Raw genomic sequence first — 22448 nt, forward strand, 5'->3', positions numbered from 1 at the left:
GTAAACTAACATTTTTTTTTAAGAAAACTGTCACTTTAACAGATCTGTTAACGGAAATTTGACATGGAGAAAAAACAATGTGCATGTAAGGATATATATAAATGATAAAATATGAATTATTTAAAGAATGTGTCATTTTAAAATGTTTTTTGAAATACCTTTTAATTTGAAAAATCTGTCATTTTTAGTTTTCAGCCCAGTGTATCGAGATTTTCTGTTTCCAATTTGGGCAATTGGAATTTAGTTTTAACTAACTAGTAATGTTATACATTTCTATATGTTAATATTAAACAGTTTTGTATTTATACAATTAGAAATGTATATGGAGAAAAGGCATATATAGAGCTCATATAATAAACATATATATACAGTGGGTACGGAAAGTATTCAGACCCCCTTAAATGATTTCGTTTCCAATTTGCCAAGTGAGTTAGAGTGCATAATTAATACTTTTTTATATATGTCATATAATTATATTTATAATTCTAAAATATGAAAATACATTTTATTTAAAATGTCTGTAATTTTAGTTTTTAGTTTTGACCCAATGCGTTTACATTTTTTTTCTTCCTATTTGGCTATGTAATTTTTTTGTTTGTGCATAACTATCAACTTTTGATAGTTATGCACAAAATATGCACTCAAAATAATTTGATATACTGTATATAATTGGCCCTGTTTTATGTTCAGATTCTGCTGGATAACAAAGCTCACAGTGGTAAAGTTAAGATCAGTCTTGATAATCAGGCCTCCATTAAGGAATGTAGAGACCCCAGTGTGTCTGGACACGGTAAGACTCAACTACCCCACATATCATTTTTTACATTGTGGATATTCATTATATATGCTTGTGCTCATGCTGTTTCTCTGTCTCCAGCTGATAGTTATGCTCGTGTGTGGTTTGATGTGGCCGTTATAGTGGTTTGTATTTTCTCTCTGCTCCTCTGTGGTCGCTCGATCATCAGAGGAATCATTCTTCAAAATGTAAGACATTGTATCAGACAAATCCACATTATTGTGACAGTGATTACATAGCGAATCCTGCGCTAACATTCTCTCTTATATTTCTCTTCAGGAGTTTGTGAAGTACTTTAAGAGCTCTCTGAAGCGTCATGTCTGTTGGGGAGACAGAATGGAGTTTATTAACGGATGGTATATTCTGCTCATCATTAGCGACGTGCTCACTATCACAGGCTCCATTATTAAGATCGGCATTGAGCTAAAGGTCAGTCAGTGCAGAAAATGGAAATTGTGAAACATTTATGTGTACGGAGGCATTGCATTGGGTCGGCACAATCAGCAGGGATATTTCATACTTTGTTTCAACCCTCAGAACCTCTCATCCTACGATGAGTGCGGGATCCTCATGGGCACCTCGACGTTATTGGTTTGGGTTGGAGTTATTCGCTACCTCACCTTTTTTCAGAAGTACAATGTGAGAAACAAACTCACCCACACACTTGTGTTCATGCAGTTACACTGGCCATGTTGTATATTATTTCGTAAATTATTTGTAACAAAGTTGCTTACATTTCTAGATTTTCACTGTCATCGGCTGAAAATAAACGTAAAATTCCTGCCTAACCTTATTCATGCTGTGCATTTAAGATATGAAATATATTTGAAATATATCACTACCAAGCCTGGAACTCTATCAAAATTTTGGAATAAATGTACTACACTTTGAAGAAAAGTATTGTCTTGAAATAACAACTATATTCTTTTTTTGGTACATTTTTTATTTTGGTGCCATTCACTCTATCATTAAATGCACCTGAAATGTCACCACATCTCTCGTGGAGATTTGCTTGTGAAACAACCGAGATGTTTTTTTTAGGATGTGGATTTTATGTACTATATGGTGTTTTCCTTTCTCAGATTCTCATTGTCACTTTAAGAGCTGCATTCCCTAATGTGATCCGTTTCTGTTGCTGTGTGGCGGTGATCTACCTCGGTTATTGCTTCTGTGGGTGGATTGTGCTGGGACCCTACCATGTTAAGGTACACAAATTCAATATAATTCAATTATAATTCAAATAATTCAATGTGGTACTACATGGAACATGTCCAAAAAAGGCAGTAAAATAAAAAATATATATATTGTTACTACAATTATTACTGTTTTTACTGTATTTTTTTTTACTAAATAAATACAGCCTTAGTGAGCATATGAGACTTTCAAAAACATTTAAAAACTAAACTTTTGAACATTCGTGTATAAATAAACAAATGCACATGTGTCCTCTCTCTCATTATATATGGCATGTGGTGTTGATGGTGTTTGTTTTGTTTCCTCAGTTCCGCTCTCTCTCGCTGGTGTCTGAGTGTCTTTTCTCTCTGATCAATGGAGATGACATGTTTGTGACCTTCAGTGGCATGCAAGAGAGCAGCATGCTCGTCTGGGTCTTCAGTCAGGTGAGTTTCACCTTCACGTCCTCACACAGGTGCTACAGGATTCAGAGCAGTAAATATACTCTGTTTCTTTTGCAGGTTTACCTCTACACGTTCATCTCTCTGTTCATTTACATGGTGCTCTCTCTCTTTATCGCTCTTATCACTGGAGCTTATGAGACCATCAAGGTAAAGACGAGGCAGATGCAGAGATAGAATTGAAAAACATGTTTTTGTTAATGATATCCTCTCTCACACACACACACACGCATATATAAACATACCTGTCTTTGTAAAATAACTATTTTAACCATACCAATTTATTTGCGTTTTTTATTTTAATTACTTTTTTAATCTGTTTATTCTTTTTTTTTTATCAGTTTTACTTTTACACAGTTATGATCTATTTTGTATTCCTGTCATTTGTAAATTATCAGTATTTTTTTTTCCTGATTAACTCAGAAAAGTGTTAAATGTGGCAGGTAGTAAAACGAAATGTGGAGTAAGATGATCCAAACAGCTTGATTATAGTAACATGATATCCTTTCATTTCCATTCAGCATCAAACTCAGGAGCCTATCCATATCACTGATCTGCATGCGTTCATCGCGGAGTGCACCGACACACCCAGCTCTGGAAAGTTCCGCGGCATCGAGACCTCGCCGTGCTCTTTCTTCTGCTGCTGTGACAGGTGTGTCACCATAGAAACAAAGAAAATGCTTCTTAATATCAGCAATCACAAATTTAACCGCCACTAATTAACACAAATGTATTGCTGATACATTCAAAATAATTAGAATGCAGTAGAGAAGAGCACAGATAATACCATTGCATACATTGATGTTTAAGAGAGATACCAGCTCTTAAAGGTAAAGTATATAATTTCCACTTGTGTTACCAAATAGAATTGCAAAAATTTGTTTTTTTTTGCAATTTTTCTTTGATGGCATCCCACTGTTTATATTCTTAAGAAAATCAACCTACTGAACCAGCTTATGGTCGTTACTACACCATAAAGTCAGCGTGAAATATAAATTCACCCTATCTATTTTCTAAATGCATGCTATAGATCAGTGCTGGGAAGGTTACTTTGAAAATATTATAGATTACAAGTTACCCTATTTAAAATGAAATAAGTAGTGTAACCATTTCAATTACGTTATTAATGTAACTGATTACTTTCTGATTACTTTTATACATTACTAATGAATGTTTGTTTTCAACTGCAGCATTAACCTTACAGTAGTACTCAACACTGAATACTGTTAGACTTTAAAAATCCTTCATCACTTAAATTAAGAATAATTTATTTTAAAGCACAGTCACCACAAAATCAGACTTTAGTACCTCTTTATACTTTGAGACAATTCTGAGGTTAAATACTGATTTATAATCATAACAAGAAATTGTTTAATAGCAATGATGCTGTTTTTTTTTTTGTAATCAAATCTTTGTATAGATATGTCAGGAAACACTGGCATCTAACAATGCCTTGGAAAAAAGTTAATCCGTTAATCTTAAAGAAATCAAACACATACTTGCCTTTAAATGGCAGGAGGCACCGTGCACATCAGAAACAGGCAAAGCAACAAATTAATATTATTCAACATATCCTAGCTTTTTACAGAAAAATTAATTACAAAGAAATAGCAAGTAACATGAAAAATTGAAGTTGAAAGACTGAAATTATATTTTCTTTTAAAACGGTAATCTTTGTTTTATTACAAATTTGAAAAATCTTTTTTTACAGTGTACTTTGAGTGCAACACCCAAATCTCAATATCCAATCAACAACTGATGCATAGAATAAAGTCCTCGCCCTACATTTTCTTTTTTCAATAATCAGTAACAATATGGAAGAAAAGATCTGTCACTACTTCCGTGTCATCGCGACTTTAAACAGTGATAGGAGAAAATATTTTAAAGGGGTCCTATTATGCTCTTTTACAATGTCTTGAATTTGTTTTGGGGGTGTGCTAGAACATGCTCTCATGCTTGGTGGTTCGAAAAACGCATTATTTTTTTAACATAATTTACATGATTACAATACCTTTCTCCCCATCCTGGCACAAACAACTCGATTAGTTCCGGGTTTGATGAAGGCCCGCCTTCTGAAAAACGAAATGTGATGTGATTGGTTAGCTATCCCAGTGCGTTGTGATTGGCGAACAGCTTAGATGGTGTTTCAGTACTGCCCCGCCCCTTGCCAAAGCTGCAAGTTCCGTCTGCTCCGGTTTAGTTAAGGATGGCATCTATGGAGTCAATATAATGCCACATATATATGCAAAATAATAAAGTTTTGCAAAAGAAAATAAAGTTTTGCAAAATAAAATAAAGTTTTGCAAACGAAAATAAAAGTATTGAGAAAAAATAAATGTGTTTTTTGCAAACAAAAATAAAGAATTGCAAAATATATGCAAAACTTTATTATTTTGCATATATATGTGGCATTATATTGACTCCATAGGCGTCAATATTGCCATATCAATTTGAGCCTGATTCAGACCCAGAGAATATTGAACAAGAGGATTCCGCAGAACCTTTGCACGCACGGATATTGCGAGACCTATTAGAGTGGTAACGTTATTGTTGTTTTTTTTGGCTAAATCTAAATTTAGATAGGATGTCAACAACCGCTTAAAAATAACTGCATTTACTATGTACATATAAGTGCATATGTATTATTTTTATTGTTATTTAATTCTAATATTATAACATAAATTGCATTGAAACTGTTATACAGTTGAATTTATTTATACCATAGTCCAGTGTTTCCCAGGCGGCATATACAGTCGTGGTCAGAATTATTATTACCAAGGGTGCCAATAAACTCATAGCAAACTTATTCTCTGGCAGCAGGAGGCGCTGTTGGAGTGGTAGAGATCAAGGTTTCCCCGGTGCTTCGCTCAAAAAAACACTGCTTTATCAGATATTACATGCAAGATTAAATGAAAATTACATCCATTTTTCATCCAGACAGTCGGTTTCCTTCAGAAATACAGTGATATAAAAAAACCCGCACTCAGTGTATGGGAAACACTGTAGTCTCATAATTGAAGTGTAAATTCTGCAGATTACATCATTGTCCAGTATTGTACTGTCAGCCATTTAATATAAAAACTTTTCATAATTGTAACATACATATTTACATACATAATTATTCAAGTGCATGTGTAATAACTTGCGAAAACTTGAGTGGACTTTGAGATTTGTAACTTTCTATATCTTTTTTATGCCCCAACATACACACTGACTAAAATTTACTTCACTGACTAAAATTCAAAAAGTGAAAAAGCATAATAGGACTCCTTTAACATAAAATACATTTTAGCATAAAAAATTACATATTTTAGTTTTTACTATAACTGAAGGCTGTAATCGTGTCTGTTGGTGAAACCCTGCAGAACCACCACATATGAGGACGTCCTCCTGGTCAACTAGTAAAGTCATGGGACTTGATGCCTGAAGACTAAACCTCCCTCTGTTGGTCACACTGTGGTACTGCAACAGGAAGGAAGCCAGTGGCAATGAGAGGAAACCTCCAGACAAAATACCTAAGAAGTCACAGTCGCTTCACTTCGGACCTTATGTGGACAAGAGCACATATAATTTTTACAAAAGAATCGCTCCAGTCTGGGATCATTTAAGTTTTACCTCAACTTGTTCATAGTTTTAACTTAATTCTGGAGGTTGCTAAAGGCAGCCCAGTACTGCCTCTTAATCTATACGGATAAAAACACTCAGACATTTTGAATTGGGAGAATATTAGACAGATAACAAACTGCACACGTGCAGGCGATGTGTACAGTAATCATTCCCTGAATGTTGATCCCACATGTTCATTCAGTGCACGTGCTGTGGTGTGCAAGTGGGTCATCAGTGGCCTATACTGGGAGACAGTGGTCAGTGATTCATAACTATTGCTGTTTGTTCTGTTGGATCGTTTTTATGTTTTTTGAGTAACGTCTAGTCATGTGTAATGTCTGCATCCGAAGGAGACTGAACTGGCAGGCCTAAGCGAAAGATGAGGAGACCATGTGATTAAACATCTTTTAAAAAACTGGCTCTTATTCAGCATTTAGAGCAGAAACAGCACTCCCTGGTGTCATAATATCATCTCCACTTACCCATAACAAAAATACATGCTCTGCTAGCATCAATTCACACCCAGAATGCCTCAGAAACGTAGCCTTAATTTTTTTCTGGTGTGTAGAGCTGGCTGTAATTTGGAATGTAATACCTTATTGTTGAATAGTATGACTTTGAGTTGCTTTTCTGTATTTTTTTATGAGCTTTTTACCGGTAATTCCATACTGTTTCAATTTGTTTTATACAAAAATGGAATCAAATGCATTCTGTAACGTGAAATCTTATTGTATAAATGATATTAGACAGCCTTAACCTTGATGATTTAGTATTTTATAGAGAAATACAGACTTTTACGGCCACCCTTCATCAGCTTTGTTTTAAAACAGAGGCCTTCAAGAAAGCTATTATTATAAGATTACTGCTGAGGTCATAGTGTTCTGTTACCATGGTGACATATTAGAACAATAGAACTCATCAAAAATGCTTGACCCATGCATGACTCTCACTTCAGAGGACAAACAAGCCTAATTTGATCTTCTCCATTATACTTGACTGATAAGAGAAGGAAGAATAAATATTTGAATTCTGGGGCCTGTGCAAGCCATTAACTCAAGTGCAGAATAAGTGGGACCAATCATATTATTTTGATGTCAGCGGATGAATGATGATTTGATTTTCCTATTAATATTCTATGTTATTTTAATGTGTAATTCAATCATGTTGTAGTGTAGTGTTTTATTTATATTGTGTTGGCTCTGATGCCTTTCTGTTTCAAATGAACTTAAAGCGCACAATCTGCAAACAAACCACACTTTCTATTACTAACATGTGAAGCTACACAGTGATGTTGTTCTGAAAAGTCACATCATGTGTTGTCAGATGTATACCTGAAATATTTCATATTTCATTTTAGCCTGATAAATTGTTTTTTTATGTTTTGCAATGGAAAACTTGTGCAAATACTTTGCTGACAATGGCAGCACAAACAGTATGTAGATAAAATGATGTAGAAGAATCTACTGACTTTTCAAAGTGGAGGATTTTTCATTTCTCTTTCATTTGTTTTAAACACATTGCCCATTCTGTCCAAACTTTGGGTTTGACAGGGTCATATTTTTTTGTTCACATGTATTTGTTCAATACAGAGATTTTCTAAAGTCTTTATAATATAGGCACTTTTCCTTTTCTTTCCTGTTGTTGTTCCACATTAGGGTTAATTAGAAAACACTTTTTAAAACTGTATTGACCACCAATCATGTACATATTTTCTTACTATATATGACCACTAAACAAATAGAGCATTTTACCCCAAATCTGAGCACTTTCACATTAAAGTGGTGTCTGTGGCACCTAAATTTAGCCAATATTCGTGTATGTGTAAGAGGGAAGTTTGTAGGCATGTTTGAATAGCTGGTCTAAACAGGTGCGCTAGCCAATGCACGTTGTTTGAGTTGGCTATCTGAAACCACAGAAAGAGATTACACGCACTGTTCAAACAGAGCAACCCCCTCAGATGCTGATCTCAGACCTGTGGCCATTCTATAAAGGCCTGCTTTATTCTCAATCTGCGGTGGGACTCTGAATATGAGCCACACCCAGCTATTCAAACAGAATGAGTTAACAGGAAGAGATTTAATTTAACCACCTCAATAAACTCAGTGTGATCACATACAGGCAGGTTTTACACCACTATAACGAAGATAATCTTCTGAGGCTTAATTTTGACTGATTTCTTAATTCATCTCATCTAGAACTAATTCTGTGACGTCTATTGTGCTCAGATGTTCACAAGATCTTACTTATATTTTAAGTAAGGGGTGAGGATAGCAAATGCCAGACTTATGCGCCTTAAAATGGTAGAGGATAAGTAATGCTAATAATGTTGAAGTCACGCGGCCAGCTGTATCATAAAATTAACTAGTTGGTATTTACCAGACTTGTGCACCTTCAAATGGTAGAGGATCATTAATAATGGTACTGCATGATTGGCTCCACCCATAGATTCAAATTTGCATATTTAAGACAAAGCTGATCTTACAAACTAGACAATAAGAGCGGTATAGAACAGTGCACAGCTGTGAGAATCACATTACTTGTGATAGGGTAGAGACTAAACTATTTCTTCTTTTACGAGGTTTTCTATGTTCCTCTTATGTATGTAAACAAAAATCAAGTGTTGCTTATCCATCAATGACCCTTTCTTTGTTTAACAGAATGATGTTTGCTGTCATACTGTTTGTATGAGTGATTTTTCTCTGCCTGAATGCTACTTTTAGTCCATGAATGCACTGTTTTAGCTCTAGGAAAACAGCTTTTTGCAGGCAATTAAATCCCTACTCTCTTTCCCTTCTGCTTTTAAAGAAAATACATTTTCATAAGGGAGTGAAATTATTCTAAATAATTTTCTCAAGGACACGTGCCATTTTTTTATTTTCAAATTATCAATCACACTTGCACAATGATTAGAGCAAAAACAAACGATATTCATTTTGTCTGATTGCTGATAATTAACACTTAAATGTTTTTTAATGTAATTTTATGTTATTTTCATGGCAGATACAATCTATAAAATTGTAAATAAAGACATTTTAGTCCTAATTGTGATAACATTTAGGACATACATTAACATTGTTTTTATGTTTTTATGTTCCTGTCTATTTAATAGTTGACTCCAGTGTTGAGTTGGTAGTCCTCAGTCATGCATGTTTTTCAAACACATGATGGAGATGCAGCGTGCTGGATGATAGATGGGCGGGGCCATAGTTTGTGAAGTGACATCACTGCCCTTTTTAAGTAAATTTCTGTACTTGGCCCCATTGGGTGAAAACCGGGAGTCCGATGAGCATTTTGGTGGTTTGAATCTTTTTGTTTCTGAATTGCCACGTTAAGATCTGGTCAACATCCTTCACACTGGTTTCAGCTCACAGTGAATCGCGAGGGCGAAGCAGTGGGTTGATATAAAGGTGTTTTTTTTGCACGCTTGTATATTTTAAGCGATTTGCACAAGGAACCACACGCCTCCCGTATCACCTTGTTTCCGGTGTGAAGTCGTGGATTGTCCTCTTTTCCAGACTGAAGCAGAAGAGTAGAAACCAGGCGCTTTTTTTTTTTTTTTTACAATCATCTGAAGGTAAATGAATGACATTTTGGAGCATGTTTACTTTGCTTATCTTTCAACCTGTTTGCCAAGTTCAAATTCTCTGTCACTTCATTTGAGACCACAGTCAACTTGGTTTACGTTCCGTTTCCGTTCTGAATATTTTCTGAAATCAGGTTTGGTTTCGTTCCGATTTTGCATGTTTGGGTTGGGCTGGGCTTTTAAAGGATGCATCGGTTTACACACAAATGGTATGAACTGAACAGCGGCCTGTGCTCCGTTTGTAACAACGATTCTTTTTTTAAATATACGTTTGCACTTAATCACAGCCCGTGAAGGGCATCGTAACTAATGACACGACTCGCATGGCTGCTGTGGTTACATGTAGCGATTCATCTTGGGATAAAACGAATGCCGCTTGATGGACATTTTTGTTGTCGCGTATATAATAAATCCTATTTTCTAAAGCAAAATATAAATAGGCTTGCGTCAAATATTAATCTGGCTTGGAAATGCAAACAAATCGCTGCCTTTTGTGGGGGGTTTCTTCTAACATGGGGTCAGCTTAAAATGTACAGTGCTTGAGAAATAAAAGATTTGATGTTAAGGAATTCAATTCGATTTGAATCGAAACGCGAACTGGTAGCATCGCTTCACTTTGACAAACGAATCTAGTGCACGCGCCGGTCCACATAGCTGTCGTGTGTTATTCTGACCCGCTCGCCTCTTTTTACCCGAATAAACTACTAAAGCTCCTAGAAAATCGATAGTGTGAGTGGACTATCATGGACTACCGTCGTTTGATATGGACAAGGGCTGCCTGTGCTACTTCTTGGAGCTTGTCTGGTCACTGCCTCGTTTTGACTGGAAATTATCGTTTGAATCGCGTTGATGTCATGCTGTGTTATCACCCTGCCCTTGTAACGCCAGCAGGTCTGTAGATAACCGCATGTCTCTCTCTCATCACACCCTGTCTCATTCTAGAATTCAGCTCTAGAAGTTCATGACCGCTTTTAACGCTAATGGCCCGGATATTTACGCGGCCTGAGGGAACTGTTGCCCATTCACTAGCAGTTCTTTCATGAGCGGTCGTATTGTGTGGAAAACTATTGATTATAAGGTGCATTCACTAATTTCTTGTCATAAGGGTTTAGACAGAGATGGGCTGAGAAATATCATTAAAATGATAAACTCACATGAGAGGAAGACTCAAACTTATGGCAAAAGCCGTTTAGTTCTACCTGGAGCGGGTCGCCCCTCATGGGTGTGGCCATGTTGAAGTCATGTGACCAGCTGTATTGTAAAATTAACTAGTTGGTATTTTTAACAATATTATGTTCACTTTGTATAGTGATTTTTAGACCGCACTCAAAGCTTAAACCTGTAAGTGCTTCTAAACAATTGACCTGTCGGTAAGCACCTCCCCTCGAACGCAGATGAGCCAATGGCAGTCGAGTATCAGTTGAACTTGGACATCTTTAGGTTTCAGCGCCATAGAGAAACATTGGAGGATCCGAAGCTCGCATTGGTTTGATGGCGTTTATGCTACAAAAATGGAACAACGATGTGCCTGGGGTACTTGTAACACTAATTCCAGTTATCCTGAGAGGATGGGCAATGGAATTTATTTTATTATATTTCCTAAACCCAAACAAAATGGCCGTAAGCATTCAACTCTAAACCCAATGAAGACGAAAACGTTCATTTTCTCCATATTAAAATGGTTAAATGTTAATTAATTTAATGGTACCCTGCGATACATGAACAGTGTTGATCCTGCATGTTGTCATCTGCTATCGTGACGAACATAACATGAGGCTTCTCCCGTATGCACTGTGATCTGTAAACCCTCGCTTCCACATTAATTGAGTTACCCACCATATTTATTTTAAAATCTTTTAGATATCCCTCCATGGCATATTTAATTCCCGCTTGAATGGTGGTCCTTTTGTGTCCAAAATTGTTCAAGAACGTCTTGTGACGAGGCTTTCACACTGACAGCTGTCATTGTAAGACCGTGAGCAGCTCCGTTTGTTTGTCCGAGGGAGCAACAGTAACTAAGGGGGGCAGGGCTTACTGATAGGTCAATTAGGCTAACAGTATACTCCACATAGAATGGACCTTTCACATTTCCGGGTTTCTCAGCAGCGGAAGTCGTCATAGTTGGGTTAACTTGAAGAGCAGTGAATGGGAGAGTACCACAAATATATTTTTTGCATTCCCATTTGCTCAAATAGCAAAAGAAAAACTCCACGATAGTGTTTTCATGACTTTCAATAAAAGGAAAAAATTGAGAGAGACTGATAACGGCAGTCAGAAGAGAGAACGATGTCAAATTTACCGTCCCTCCCATAGACGCTGCATTAGAAACATTAAAATAATTAATATTAATAATTTGTGCATTTAGCAGACGCTTTTATCCAAAGCGACTTAGTGCATTCAGGCTATACATTTTTTACCAGTATGTGTGTTCCCTGGGAATTGAACCCACAGCCTTTTGCGCTGCTAACGCAATGCTCTACCACTGAGCCACAGGAACAGTTTTTATTTTTTTTTTTCTTCTCATATTTTAGAAATACAAATATGAAAAACTTTCGAGGATTTACGATGCTGATGACCGTTAAATGTGTCATCAGTCTTGTGAAAAGGGTCCATGGATCGGCATATGTGCTATCCGCTAGACAGTCCAAATAGAATAAGTACAAATGGAAAAAATTAATGCACCCAAGCTGCTAAGTGTTACTATAAAGCCCAAAACCACTGGTACTATTAGGCTGAATAAGAGACAGCTAAACGTATACAAAAATTTACTGAGCTTACCTAATTAGCAACAGATCAAATTCTTTGCAGGGTAATTTTAAACAGCCTTGTCGATGTCATATAATGGCTTATGTGAATCCACTATGATGTCTTGCTAAGACTATAATGGTCTATTGTGTCCTCCCAGTTGTCTCAGGAATTCGTCATACACTTTGTAATGCCAGCTGTTGTAATGGTTCCCCCCAAAAAACCTGACTGACTTGAATGAGCAGTCCAGAACTAAAACCAATTTGATGCTAGAATGGTAGAACAAAGAATTCATGAAAATAGGGCCTGCTTGTCCTAAGATTTATGATTGCCCCTCTCTGTTTAGATGTGTGCCTGAGCTCAGGTCGGTCAGAATGGAGTGGAGCAGGGCAGCTGCTGTCATTAGTTGTTTTAGCCACACTCCTCAATGAAGGACTCCTGACACTAACGGCTTTGTTTAAACTGGACACCCACACCAGTCTCTCTTGCTGCTTGGCTAGACTTGGTTTACTTTTGGCCAATAGCGTTAGGCTATGTAGCGATTGATTATGCTTTCTATTGCATTCTGTGAGCTAATGATTTCATCACTTGTTGAGTCATCTTGTGCTGGAACCAATATAGGTTTTGTCATTGTAGTGTTGTGTTTTTGGTTTGCTGATTCCTCTCAAGTCTGTGGTCTGTATTTTTGCAGACAACTCTAGATTCTTTTTCTGCCATTTTTCCACACATTACTACTTTGCTGAGTTAAGGTGCGGTCAAATTAGCAGAATTTCGGCTAATTTTACATTAACAGTCATTGCAGTAGGAATCCACCTACTCCACCCACTATGTTTTACAGAGATAGTTCACCCCAAAATGACAAATCTGTCATAATTTACTCACTTCAAATTATTCAAAACCTTTTTTTCTGTGGAGCACAAACGAAGATATTTTGAAGAATGTTGGGAACCAAACAGTTGACGGTAGCCATCGACTTCCATAGTATGGGAAAAATGCTATTTAAGTCATTGTCTACCATCAACTGTTTGGTTGCCATCATTCTTCAAAATATCTTCTTTTGTGTTCAACAGAAGAAAGAAACTCATACAGGTTTGAACATGTGGAGGGTGAGTAAAAGATGACAGAATTTTCATCTTTGGGTGAACTATCCCAGAACTGACTGTTGATCTTAGAATATTATCCACTTAATTTAGTAAAAGTTGTTTGTATGCATATCTGTCGTTGTCTTGGCCAATGCAGCAGTCACAGCTTGTACCACTTAGCAGCTTTTGAGATGTCTGGTTGGCTCCAGCTTAGTCGTGACCTCACAGTGGGGTGGTCGAGTTGAACAAGCAGATGCCCAGCAAGGAAGAAGCTCCAATTTTCTGTAACGGATTAATGAAATAAACCATGTTAATCGTCAAATCGGTTTGCTTATGCACCTATCCATTGCCTTACAAATACTCTAACCTGAATTCAATCTTATGTTAATAAATTCTGTTCACATTTAATATGAACTGGATTGACTCCAATTGCAGTAATGTGAATTCCAGACTACCATCAAATCCTGGTACTCTTTTGTTTCCTATGAAATGGCTTCCTGAGTTTCTACTATCGCTTGACGTCAGTTTTGCATTTGGAAAGAACATTTTGAAATGCCACGTTATTGTATTAAATCCTTCTTGGTGGTTTTATAACCCCATAATCTGCTAAAACACTGGCACTGACAAAATAGCTTTTAACTGTCAGCAAACTAGTGCTAGATAACTTGGCAGAGAGTTTGTTTGTCTGTGTTTTTAGATGGAGCTGATGTCCTGTTTTAATCCTCCTGGGCTCCATCCCTATCCATCACAGCGTCCTGCTGCGTGTCCAGTATGCAAACTACACCCAAACCATCACGCCACCATTTACCATCTGTTCTTTCTCTCCTTCTCCCTCTCATAATTCCCTCCCTCTCCAAAACATCTTCTATGACACTAATCTTTTTTGTCAGTCTGCCTTGTACATGTGAGATGGTTGCAGCCTTCGCTTTACTCCAATTCTGCCGTCTTTAAAAAGATAAGAGTTTAAGAGTTTCTTCGAAGGTCCTTTTACACCACTTTTACTTTTGCAATGTGCCATTTTGCTGCCTGTTTTTGTCCAGTATCTCTCATGTTGTTTTGGCAGCTTGGTTCTAGCCGTGCCCAGCCTGTCAGCATGGTGCGCTGCACACAATGGGGAATGTCCTCTCTTAATCCTTACATTACGCATAGCAAAATCAAACCCTGCTGGGCCATTAAGCCCCATTCACACCCTATACTGAGACAACACACAACTCGCTCGTCCGGAGTTAATCCTGCTGGGTGAGAGGGAGCAGGGTCGTTGCGTTTCTTCCTGTTTATCTGCGTCGTTACTACCGTTTCACACTCTCAGCGCTGTCTGACACTTCAGCTCGAACCCACACACAATACTGGCCCATTATCCTTCCCTACACCCATCTAGTAACCATTCACCAATACAAATCAAACTACTAAAGGCCCCACCCAGTATGCAAGTTCTTTGCTTAGGTGTAAAAAGTACCTGAGCAGTGGTATACTGTAGGGCTGCAACTAACGATTATTTTGGTAATCAATTAATCGGGCGATTAGTTTTTTGATTAATCGGATAAAAACTTACCTTTTTTTTTAATTGGATGTTTTGCTTATTATAACTATATAAAACCCTAAATCAGGGTATTTGTCTATAAGTGTACTTTAAAAAATGCAAAAGACACATATTGAGTTTAACTATCTTTAATTTTGACATTTTAAACCTTAGATAAAACCCAAAAGTTTGCCCAGTTTTTGAATTTGAACAGTAAAACTGCTTTAAATATCTAAAATAAAAATAAACAAAAGCAAAACAAGTACTGAGTTGTACTCATAAAATTCACATTATGAAATTAGGACATAAACATGCTGGCAATAAGATATTAGCAGCAGAATTTGTTAGAATATCAAAATTAGAAATAATAAACAATGAATGTTACTGTAGAATGAGGTAGAATGCAGAAGAACAGGAAAACTGTCACTTTTCAAAGTTGTTCATATGAACATGTTTCTTATTCTTTTTTCCAAAATTTAGAATTGGAATGCAAAAATGTCAGCATGTCCACATGCTCTGGGTTGAGGCTGGCTCTTTTTTTTGCAAGCTATGTACCCTGCAGTAGAGAAAAGACGCTCAGATGGCATTGTGGTGCTTGGGATACACAAGTAGGATTTCGCTAATTTGGCTAAGGTGGGGTATTTATCTTTATTATCTCTCCACCAATCCAAAGGATTTTCTTCCTTGGCTAGTGGCCTCTCAACAAAGTAAGCCAGGAGTTAATTTCTTATTTGAATGTTGAGGTCCTCCTCAGCTTTCTCCTCTCTGCTCTCTTCCTCACTGCTGCCTCCAGACTCAAGGAGTGAATCAAGCAAAGATTTTGAAGGTTTAGCTTCTGTTCTCATGGCTGAGGTGGTTATTTGCTGCTGCTCCATCTCCTTTCTTGCTGCAAGTGCTTCAGCTTGCACTTTAGCCTGCACAGTTATCATTTGCTCAGGTGACAGAAACTTCAGTCTACTGAACCTTGGGTCCAGAGCAGAGGAGAGAATCACAGGATTATGAACTTGTTCAAAGAGTTTCTTCCATCTGTTTTGAAGCTGCTCAACTGCTGTGGCTTGGAATGACTTGACTGGAGTTGAATCAAAGGCAGCACCTTCAGTAGACTTTATCAGCCCTTTCACAAGTGGAGGCAATGAGGAGACTGTTACATATTCCTGCCCGCTCATAAAAACAGTGGCACATTCAAAAGGCTTAAGAGCATTTGAAAGCTCTTCAAGTAGACTCCACTGGTCTGGTTTCAAATCAAGGTAGCGTTTGCCTCTGTGAGTGATGGATGGGTCAGATAGAGTTGCAATTAAAGGCCACCTCTGCTCAATCAGTCTGTTAATCATATAGAATGTGCTATTCCATATGGTGCTTACGACCTGAACAAGTTTGTGCTCAGGTGTGCCCATTTGTTTAATTACTGCAGGCTAGCTCACTTTTTTTGAAGTGCTCCACAAGACATCTTGCCGCTCCAACAGCTCTTTCAATGCCTGTGTTCTTTAAAGCAGCATTAATCACCAACTGCAAGGTGTGGCCAGTGCAGCGTATACTGGTCCACCCATGTTTCTCCTCCAGTAATTTTGCAGCAGCCACAATGTTCGCACCATTATCACGTACGATGGCAGTAATTTTTTCAAAAGGGATTTCAAATTTGACAGCTACATCTTCCAACCACTCTGCAATGTTGGTTGAGGTATGTCTGTCTTCAAGTGGCATGGTGGTAAGGCAGACAGACGTCATCTTCCAGTCATTTGCAATGTAATGGCATGTAATGCCAAGGTATGCTTCAGTGGCAACACTTGTCCATATATCAGCAGTTAAAGCCATTCTGCTGTTGGTGGTGTTTATAGCAGACTTAACTTTTTCAAATGCCACCTGGTACTTCCTTTCCATCAATTTCGTGAAGTGGGTCCTTGACGGAAGGATGTATCCTGGGTTGAGGATGCTAATCATTTTTTTGAATCCTTCATCTTCCACCATTGACATTGGCCGCATGTCAGTTACCAACATACACAGGATGGCATCTGTTATAGTGGCTGCTTGTTGAGGAGTTCATGGGGGATTTCTCCTTTGAACAAATTCATTTATGCTGAGTTGTTTCTTTCTGGAAAAAAATAAAAAAATAAAAATAAAAACAGCATTTGAGTATGCAAGGTGAAGCAATTTGTATTGTTTTGAATGATAATTGCAGATGGTAAGTTGACAACCATGCTTAAAAAAATCTAAATAAAATGAACAAAACGATCTGTGAACTGTGAACAAAAATCACAGACATTGTTCAGTTCAGTTGTGAAGATATAAGCATCTAAAATTCATAATTCATTTAATTTTGTATAATAATTAAATGATATATGCATAAATGAAATATACAAACATTGAATACAATCATGTTAACGTAGCAAAGCTGCAGTAAATCACGTTTGAAAAAAAATTATAAGTCAACTGTTGTAGTAGACAAATGCTATAAAAAAAAAAGAACGAAAAGGAGAAACGCAGCAAGCTAACAGGCTTGAATAAAAAGGAAAAAAATATGCATTGGTGCACAAATGCATAAGCATTCGCTGAAAACCAACGTTATCTTGCCGTCACGCTCCCCCGTCACGTGCTCAGCCCAACTAATCGATAACGGCATTCGTTGACAACGAATTTCATTATCGATTATATCGATTAGTTGTTGCAGCCCTAGTATACTGTTACCAAACATCCTGACGATGCCCACGCTGCTGGAGGCTTAGTTTAGATCAGGGGTGGCGAACTCCGGTCCTGGAGAGCCGCAGCCCTGCAGAGTTCAGCTCCAACCCTAATTAAAACTCACCTGCCTGTTCAGGTGTTTGATTAGGGTTGAAGCAAAACTTTGCAGGGCTGCGGCTCTCCAGGACCGACGTTCGCCACCCCTGGTTTAGATAAATATATGTGAATATGTACTTCAAATTAACTTTTATTTTGGCCTAATTTTTTTTCAAAGTGACATCATACCAGTTCGTTCTTCGAATTCACTTTTAAGTATATTTGGGGACATTAATAGGATAGTTCACCCAAAGTTGAAAACAAAACTTTCAAAAACATGCAGCAATATGATTCTTTTATTGAGTGACGGGCAGTGGGTTTAATCGGTGACATTATTAATAGATTTACTATCCGGCGTCGTCTTGTCATCTCCGCGACCTGCTTCCCTTGGGGTTTTTAGACATAGAAAAGGTGAAAAAATACACTGCATTGTCCAGTTTTCTCTCAGAACGATGATCGGAGTTAATTTTGCAATTCTCGATGCAGCATGAATGACAAACAATGATGACATTTTCCACAATCATGACAAAATCAAAATACTGCCCTGAACTCTATAGTAGGGCTGGGAATCGGTTCCAAAAAGAATCGATTCCGAAGCGTTGGGAATCAAGAGTCCATTCCTAAGGTTGGAATCGAACCCATCAAGGGGAATCGACTCCTCATTCAGAACCGTTTTCAGTTCAACAAAGCTTATCTATGGGTGCCTCTCAAACGGAAGGCTGCATCCTACGAAAGCTGCATATCGGCTGCTGCATCGTGAAACGTCGCTGAACGTTGATTCACGAAAATAAACGGAATGAAAACGAGTCGGTACTGAGCTCATCTGAGTTTAAAGGGGTAGGTTACCCAAAAATTAAAATTAGCCTGTGTTTTACACACCCTCGATCCTAGGTGTATGTGACTTTCTTCTTTCAGACTAATCCAATCGGAGTTATATTAAAAATTGTCCTGGCCCCTCCAAGCCTTTCAATGGGGGTAAGCGGGTGTTCGGTTGTCAACAGTTCAGAAGACGTGAAATAAAGTGCGTGCATCTGTAATAAAACGTTCGTCACACGGCTCCGGGGGGTGAATAAAGGCCTCCTGTAGCGAATCCATGCATTTTTGTAAGATAAATATCCATATTTAAGACGTAATAAACACCTTTTTTTTTTCTCACTTCCACTGACTGTGGTACGTGGAAGACGTTCAGGCGGATGACTTAAGACGTATGCGTCGTGCACTAAAAACGTTCAGAGTATGTGCCTTCTGAGTTTTGATACGGTGACCTGTCTGCCGTTCTATGAAACATTAGGCTACATAACCAATTAAACTTCATCTTTAGATTCTTAACTTTAATGCAGATTTTAGATTGGTTAATATTAGCTGTCAATCACCCTGATTAGCTTGTTCAGGTGTGTTTGACTATGATTAGAGCTAAACTCTGCAGGACAGTGGCACTCCGACATGGCCTATCCCTGATATAGTTAATCAATATCACAAGAAGAGTGCTGTTTCCTCCAAAAATCAGCATGATTACAAATGTGATATTGATTTTAGAGCCCGACCGATATGGGTTTTTTTTGGGGCCGATACCGATACTGATATTAGGGAGTAAAAAAGGCCGACATTCGTTAAATGATTCGGTTCAATCGCAATGACTCCCTTATTAACAGTGGCTTGCTGCCACCTGCTGGCGGTTTTACATTTAAAGTTTCAAATATTTAAAATATCAGTATTCAACGTTTTATGTTTACAATATTAAAATATTATTTATGCATGTGCAACTGCAGGCTAAATGCATTCATGTCCTGCATTAATCAGTGTGTAAATGCATCTAAATGCCATTTCAGATGCAGCTGCTGTGTTTCCTCTGCATTGCAAAGATGAATTTTGTTGATTAATACTTTCATTTGCTTGATAACAGCCCAAATGTCTTATTATAATTGACTGATTAAATATAAGAATTTGACTCAAATGATAATGCACACTTTTAGAAAAAATGGCTTTAAGGTAAAAATGACCATAAAAGGTAAAAATCTATTTAAACTTATTGGAAAAGATTCATTTCTGTCACTGCTGTGAACTGACCACCACACAGAATATGAAGAATATAAAAAATGTTAGGAGTCAGCTGTCCACTGTAGTCCTTAAAATATCAGCACAGTAAAATCCCAGAAAATATCGAGATATAATTTTTTGTCAATATCGCACACCCCTAGCTGCCAGTCATTCAGTGCAACTCGCAGAGCTGAATGTAAAATTTAACACCGCATACACCATCTTAACCCTCGCCAAAGAAGAGCTTCACTTTAGGTTGTTTACAAAAGAAACCTGTCGGTGTTCTTTTTATTTTCTCTCTTCTTCAGCTCTTTCTTTTTCTCACGGTAGAAAGCAGTGACTGAGAGATTGACAGCTAATATTAACCAATACAAAATCTGCATTAAAGTTAAGAATGTAAGGATAAAATCTGTTAATATATCATTTGTAGTTGTGATGCTCATAAATTTTTGGTGAGTGCTCCTAAGTGCTACCAAGTAAAAAAGTCTTCTCTTGGCTTATATCGAAATCCTCCGACATTTTTTCTTTACAAATCCTCATTTTGTGCTTCTAATTCGTGAATGGTGATTTGTTTTGTTCTCTCTCCACGCTCGTCACTAATCACGCAACGCCAACGTCCTACGTCATCCACCGGAAAGACTTCCGTGTATGACAGATTGCGGAAGTGATAGAAAAGTGTTTATTATGTTTGAAATATGGATATTTTTCTTACGAAAACGCATGGATTTGCTACAGGAGGCCTTTATTCATGCCCCTGAGCCGTGTGAGGCACGTTTTATGGATGCGCGCACTTTCTTTCACACGTCTTCTGAACTGTTGACAATCAAACACCCGCTTACCCCCATTGAAAGGCTTGGAGGGGCCAGGACAATTTTTGATATAACTCCGATTGGATTCGTCTGAAAGAAGAAAGTCCCATACACCTAGGATTCTTCGAGGGTGAGTAAAACACAGGCTAATTTAGATTTTTGGGTGAACTAACCCTTTAAGGATGCAGTCTTCCATTTGAGAATCACCCATAGTTATTCCTACTTGCAATAAATCGCCTCTTGCTCGCTAATAGTGATTAGACGTCTGATTCGTTTCCACGAAAAGGTTATTTTGGATAGATCGTTTTAATGAACCAGTTCAAAAAAATTATTCATCTTAAATGAAATGCTTATTTTTTTAACCTTTTTAACCCAATTTTTACAAGTAAAGCTGCATATTATGAGAAGGCTACTTTCTACGACCTTTATCCTGCAGTCATGGTGAAATTAGGTTCCTCCAGTCTAAAAAAACAGGAATCGAAAAATAATCGAAAACAACCGTGAGGAATCGACTCTTGGAATCGAATCCCATCGGAATCGGACTCGATTCCAAAAATTTCGGAATCGAACAGCCCTACCCAATAGCGGAGAGACAGCGCGATCCTCTCAGTGGCCCTGTCCCAAATGGCACCCTAAACCCTCGCGGTCTTCCTCTGAGTCCGCACTTTCGTGACGTAATGCCGCTTTGACTGTCGGGTAGAAGTCTGCTGCGGAGCTCACCCCAGTGCGGGCTCAGCAGAAGTGCGGAATCTGTGGATCGAGGGCGCATAACGGCCGCAAAGAGGGCGCTCGCGAGCACCCTTCTGAATGCTAAAATGACTAATGGGACACGCTACGGTCTCGTGGACATAATGGACACGTGCACGCGGTGGCCATTGTAAGTCAGTAAGACCACAAGTGCACATGAAGTGTTCCATTTGGGACAGGGCCAGTATGGAGGATAAACAAAGCAGTTCAATATCTGTAGTCAATATTGATCAAATGGGAGGGGGAAATCCTGCCCATACCCAGCTAGGAAAAAAATCATAAAAGCACTTATGTTCATCTACTGAAGTAGTATTCTGGAACTGTGAATAAATTGAATAAAATGGCAAAATAACAATAAGATCTTATCAAACAAAAAAGAGAATAAGATCAAGTTTGATTGATATGTACATATAGAACCGGTCAAAAGCGGCCGCAAAGAGGGCGCTCGCGAGCACCCTTCTGAATGCTAAAATGACTAATGGGACACGCTACGGTCTCGTGGACATAATGGACACGTGCACGCGGTGGCCATTGTAAGTCAGTAAGACCACAAGTGCACATGAAGTGTTCCATTTGGGACAGGGCCAGTGCTCTCACATTCTCCCTCTTGTTCGCTGTTGTCATTCAGTTCTGTCTAATATGGATAGAAGTCTATCTAATAATCAGATAGAACTGTTAAACAAAGGAATTAAAATATATACAAAAAAGTAATATAAAGATTGCTTTAATATTATTAGTAATAGAAAGGCAAACATTATAATACTTTCTCATTTGCCGTCAGCATTCAGCAAACACGCATTTACATAATTTAAGCAAATCTTTGAATGACTAATGAACATTTAATTTCACAAACCTTGCAGACTTAGTCGAATCTGGTTGAGATCTTGTGAAGTGTGCATGTGACCTGCATGATCGTGTGTTCTGTGACGGTCGATCCTATGGTCCGTGCGAATTGAATACGGACAGAAGAGTTCAGCTTCACTGGAGACGCGCGATCGACAAACTTTAAACTCGTGACTGATTTCAAACTATGCTGCGCTGTATGCATTTGCCCACTGTCATATTCATGTCATTTTCACTGTGTGCTGTATGTAAAATGAGTGTTACCTTGGCTTTAT

At 37.9% G+C, this 22448-nt stretch overlaps 2 protein-coding genes and 1 long non-coding RNA gene across 3 annotated transcripts in view; 2 read left to right on the forward strand and 1 right to left on the reverse strand.

Moving 5' to 3' along the window:
- Positions 1–6912, forward strand: part of mcoln1a (mucolipin TRP cation channel 1a) — a 17045-nt gene extending 10133 nt beyond the window's left edge. Inside the window, exons 7-15 of the mRNA XM_016471621.1 lie at positions 691–790; positions 878–984; positions 1076–1225; positions 1334–1435; positions 1879–2001; positions 2299–2415; positions 2491–2580; positions 2952–3082; positions 5796–6912. Coding sequence (XP_016327107.1) covers positions 691–790; positions 878–984; positions 1076–1225; positions 1334–1435; positions 1879–2001; positions 2299–2415; positions 2491–2580; positions 2952–3082; positions 5796–5832 — 957 coding nt within the window. The 3' untranslated portion in view covers positions 5833–6912. The remainder of the gene's footprint in view (positions 1–690; positions 791–877; positions 985–1075; positions 1226–1333; positions 1436–1878; positions 2002–2298; positions 2416–2490; positions 2581–2951; positions 3083–5795) is intronic.
- A 2369-nt stretch (positions 6913–9281) lies between these two features.
- The window catches only part of LOC107676873 (microtubule-associated protein futsch-like), a 38504-nt gene continuing 25337 nt past the window's right edge, over positions 9282–22448 (forward strand). The window contains exon 1 of the mRNA XM_016471599.1: positions 9282–9610. The gene's annotated coding sequence lies outside the window, so the exon portion shown is untranslated. The remainder of the gene's footprint in view (positions 9611–22448) is intronic.
- Positions 22206–22448, reverse strand: part of LOC107676874 (uncharacterized) — an 8173-nt gene continuing 7930 nt past the window's right edge. The window contains exon 3 of the long non-coding RNA XR_001632781.1: positions 22206–22266. This is a non-coding gene — a long non-coding RNA (uncharacterized LOC107676874). The remainder of the gene's footprint in view (positions 22267–22448) is intronic.

The sequence above is a fragment of the Sinocyclocheilus anshuiensis genome, unplaced genomic scaffold (assembly GCF_001515605.1).
Source record: "Sinocyclocheilus anshuiensis isolate Anshui unplaced genomic scaffold, SAMN03320099.WGS_v1.1 scaffold2166, whole genome shotgun sequence".
Taxonomy (NCBI): domain Eukaryota; kingdom Metazoa; phylum Chordata; class Actinopteri; order Cypriniformes; family Cyprinidae; genus Sinocyclocheilus; species Sinocyclocheilus anshuiensis.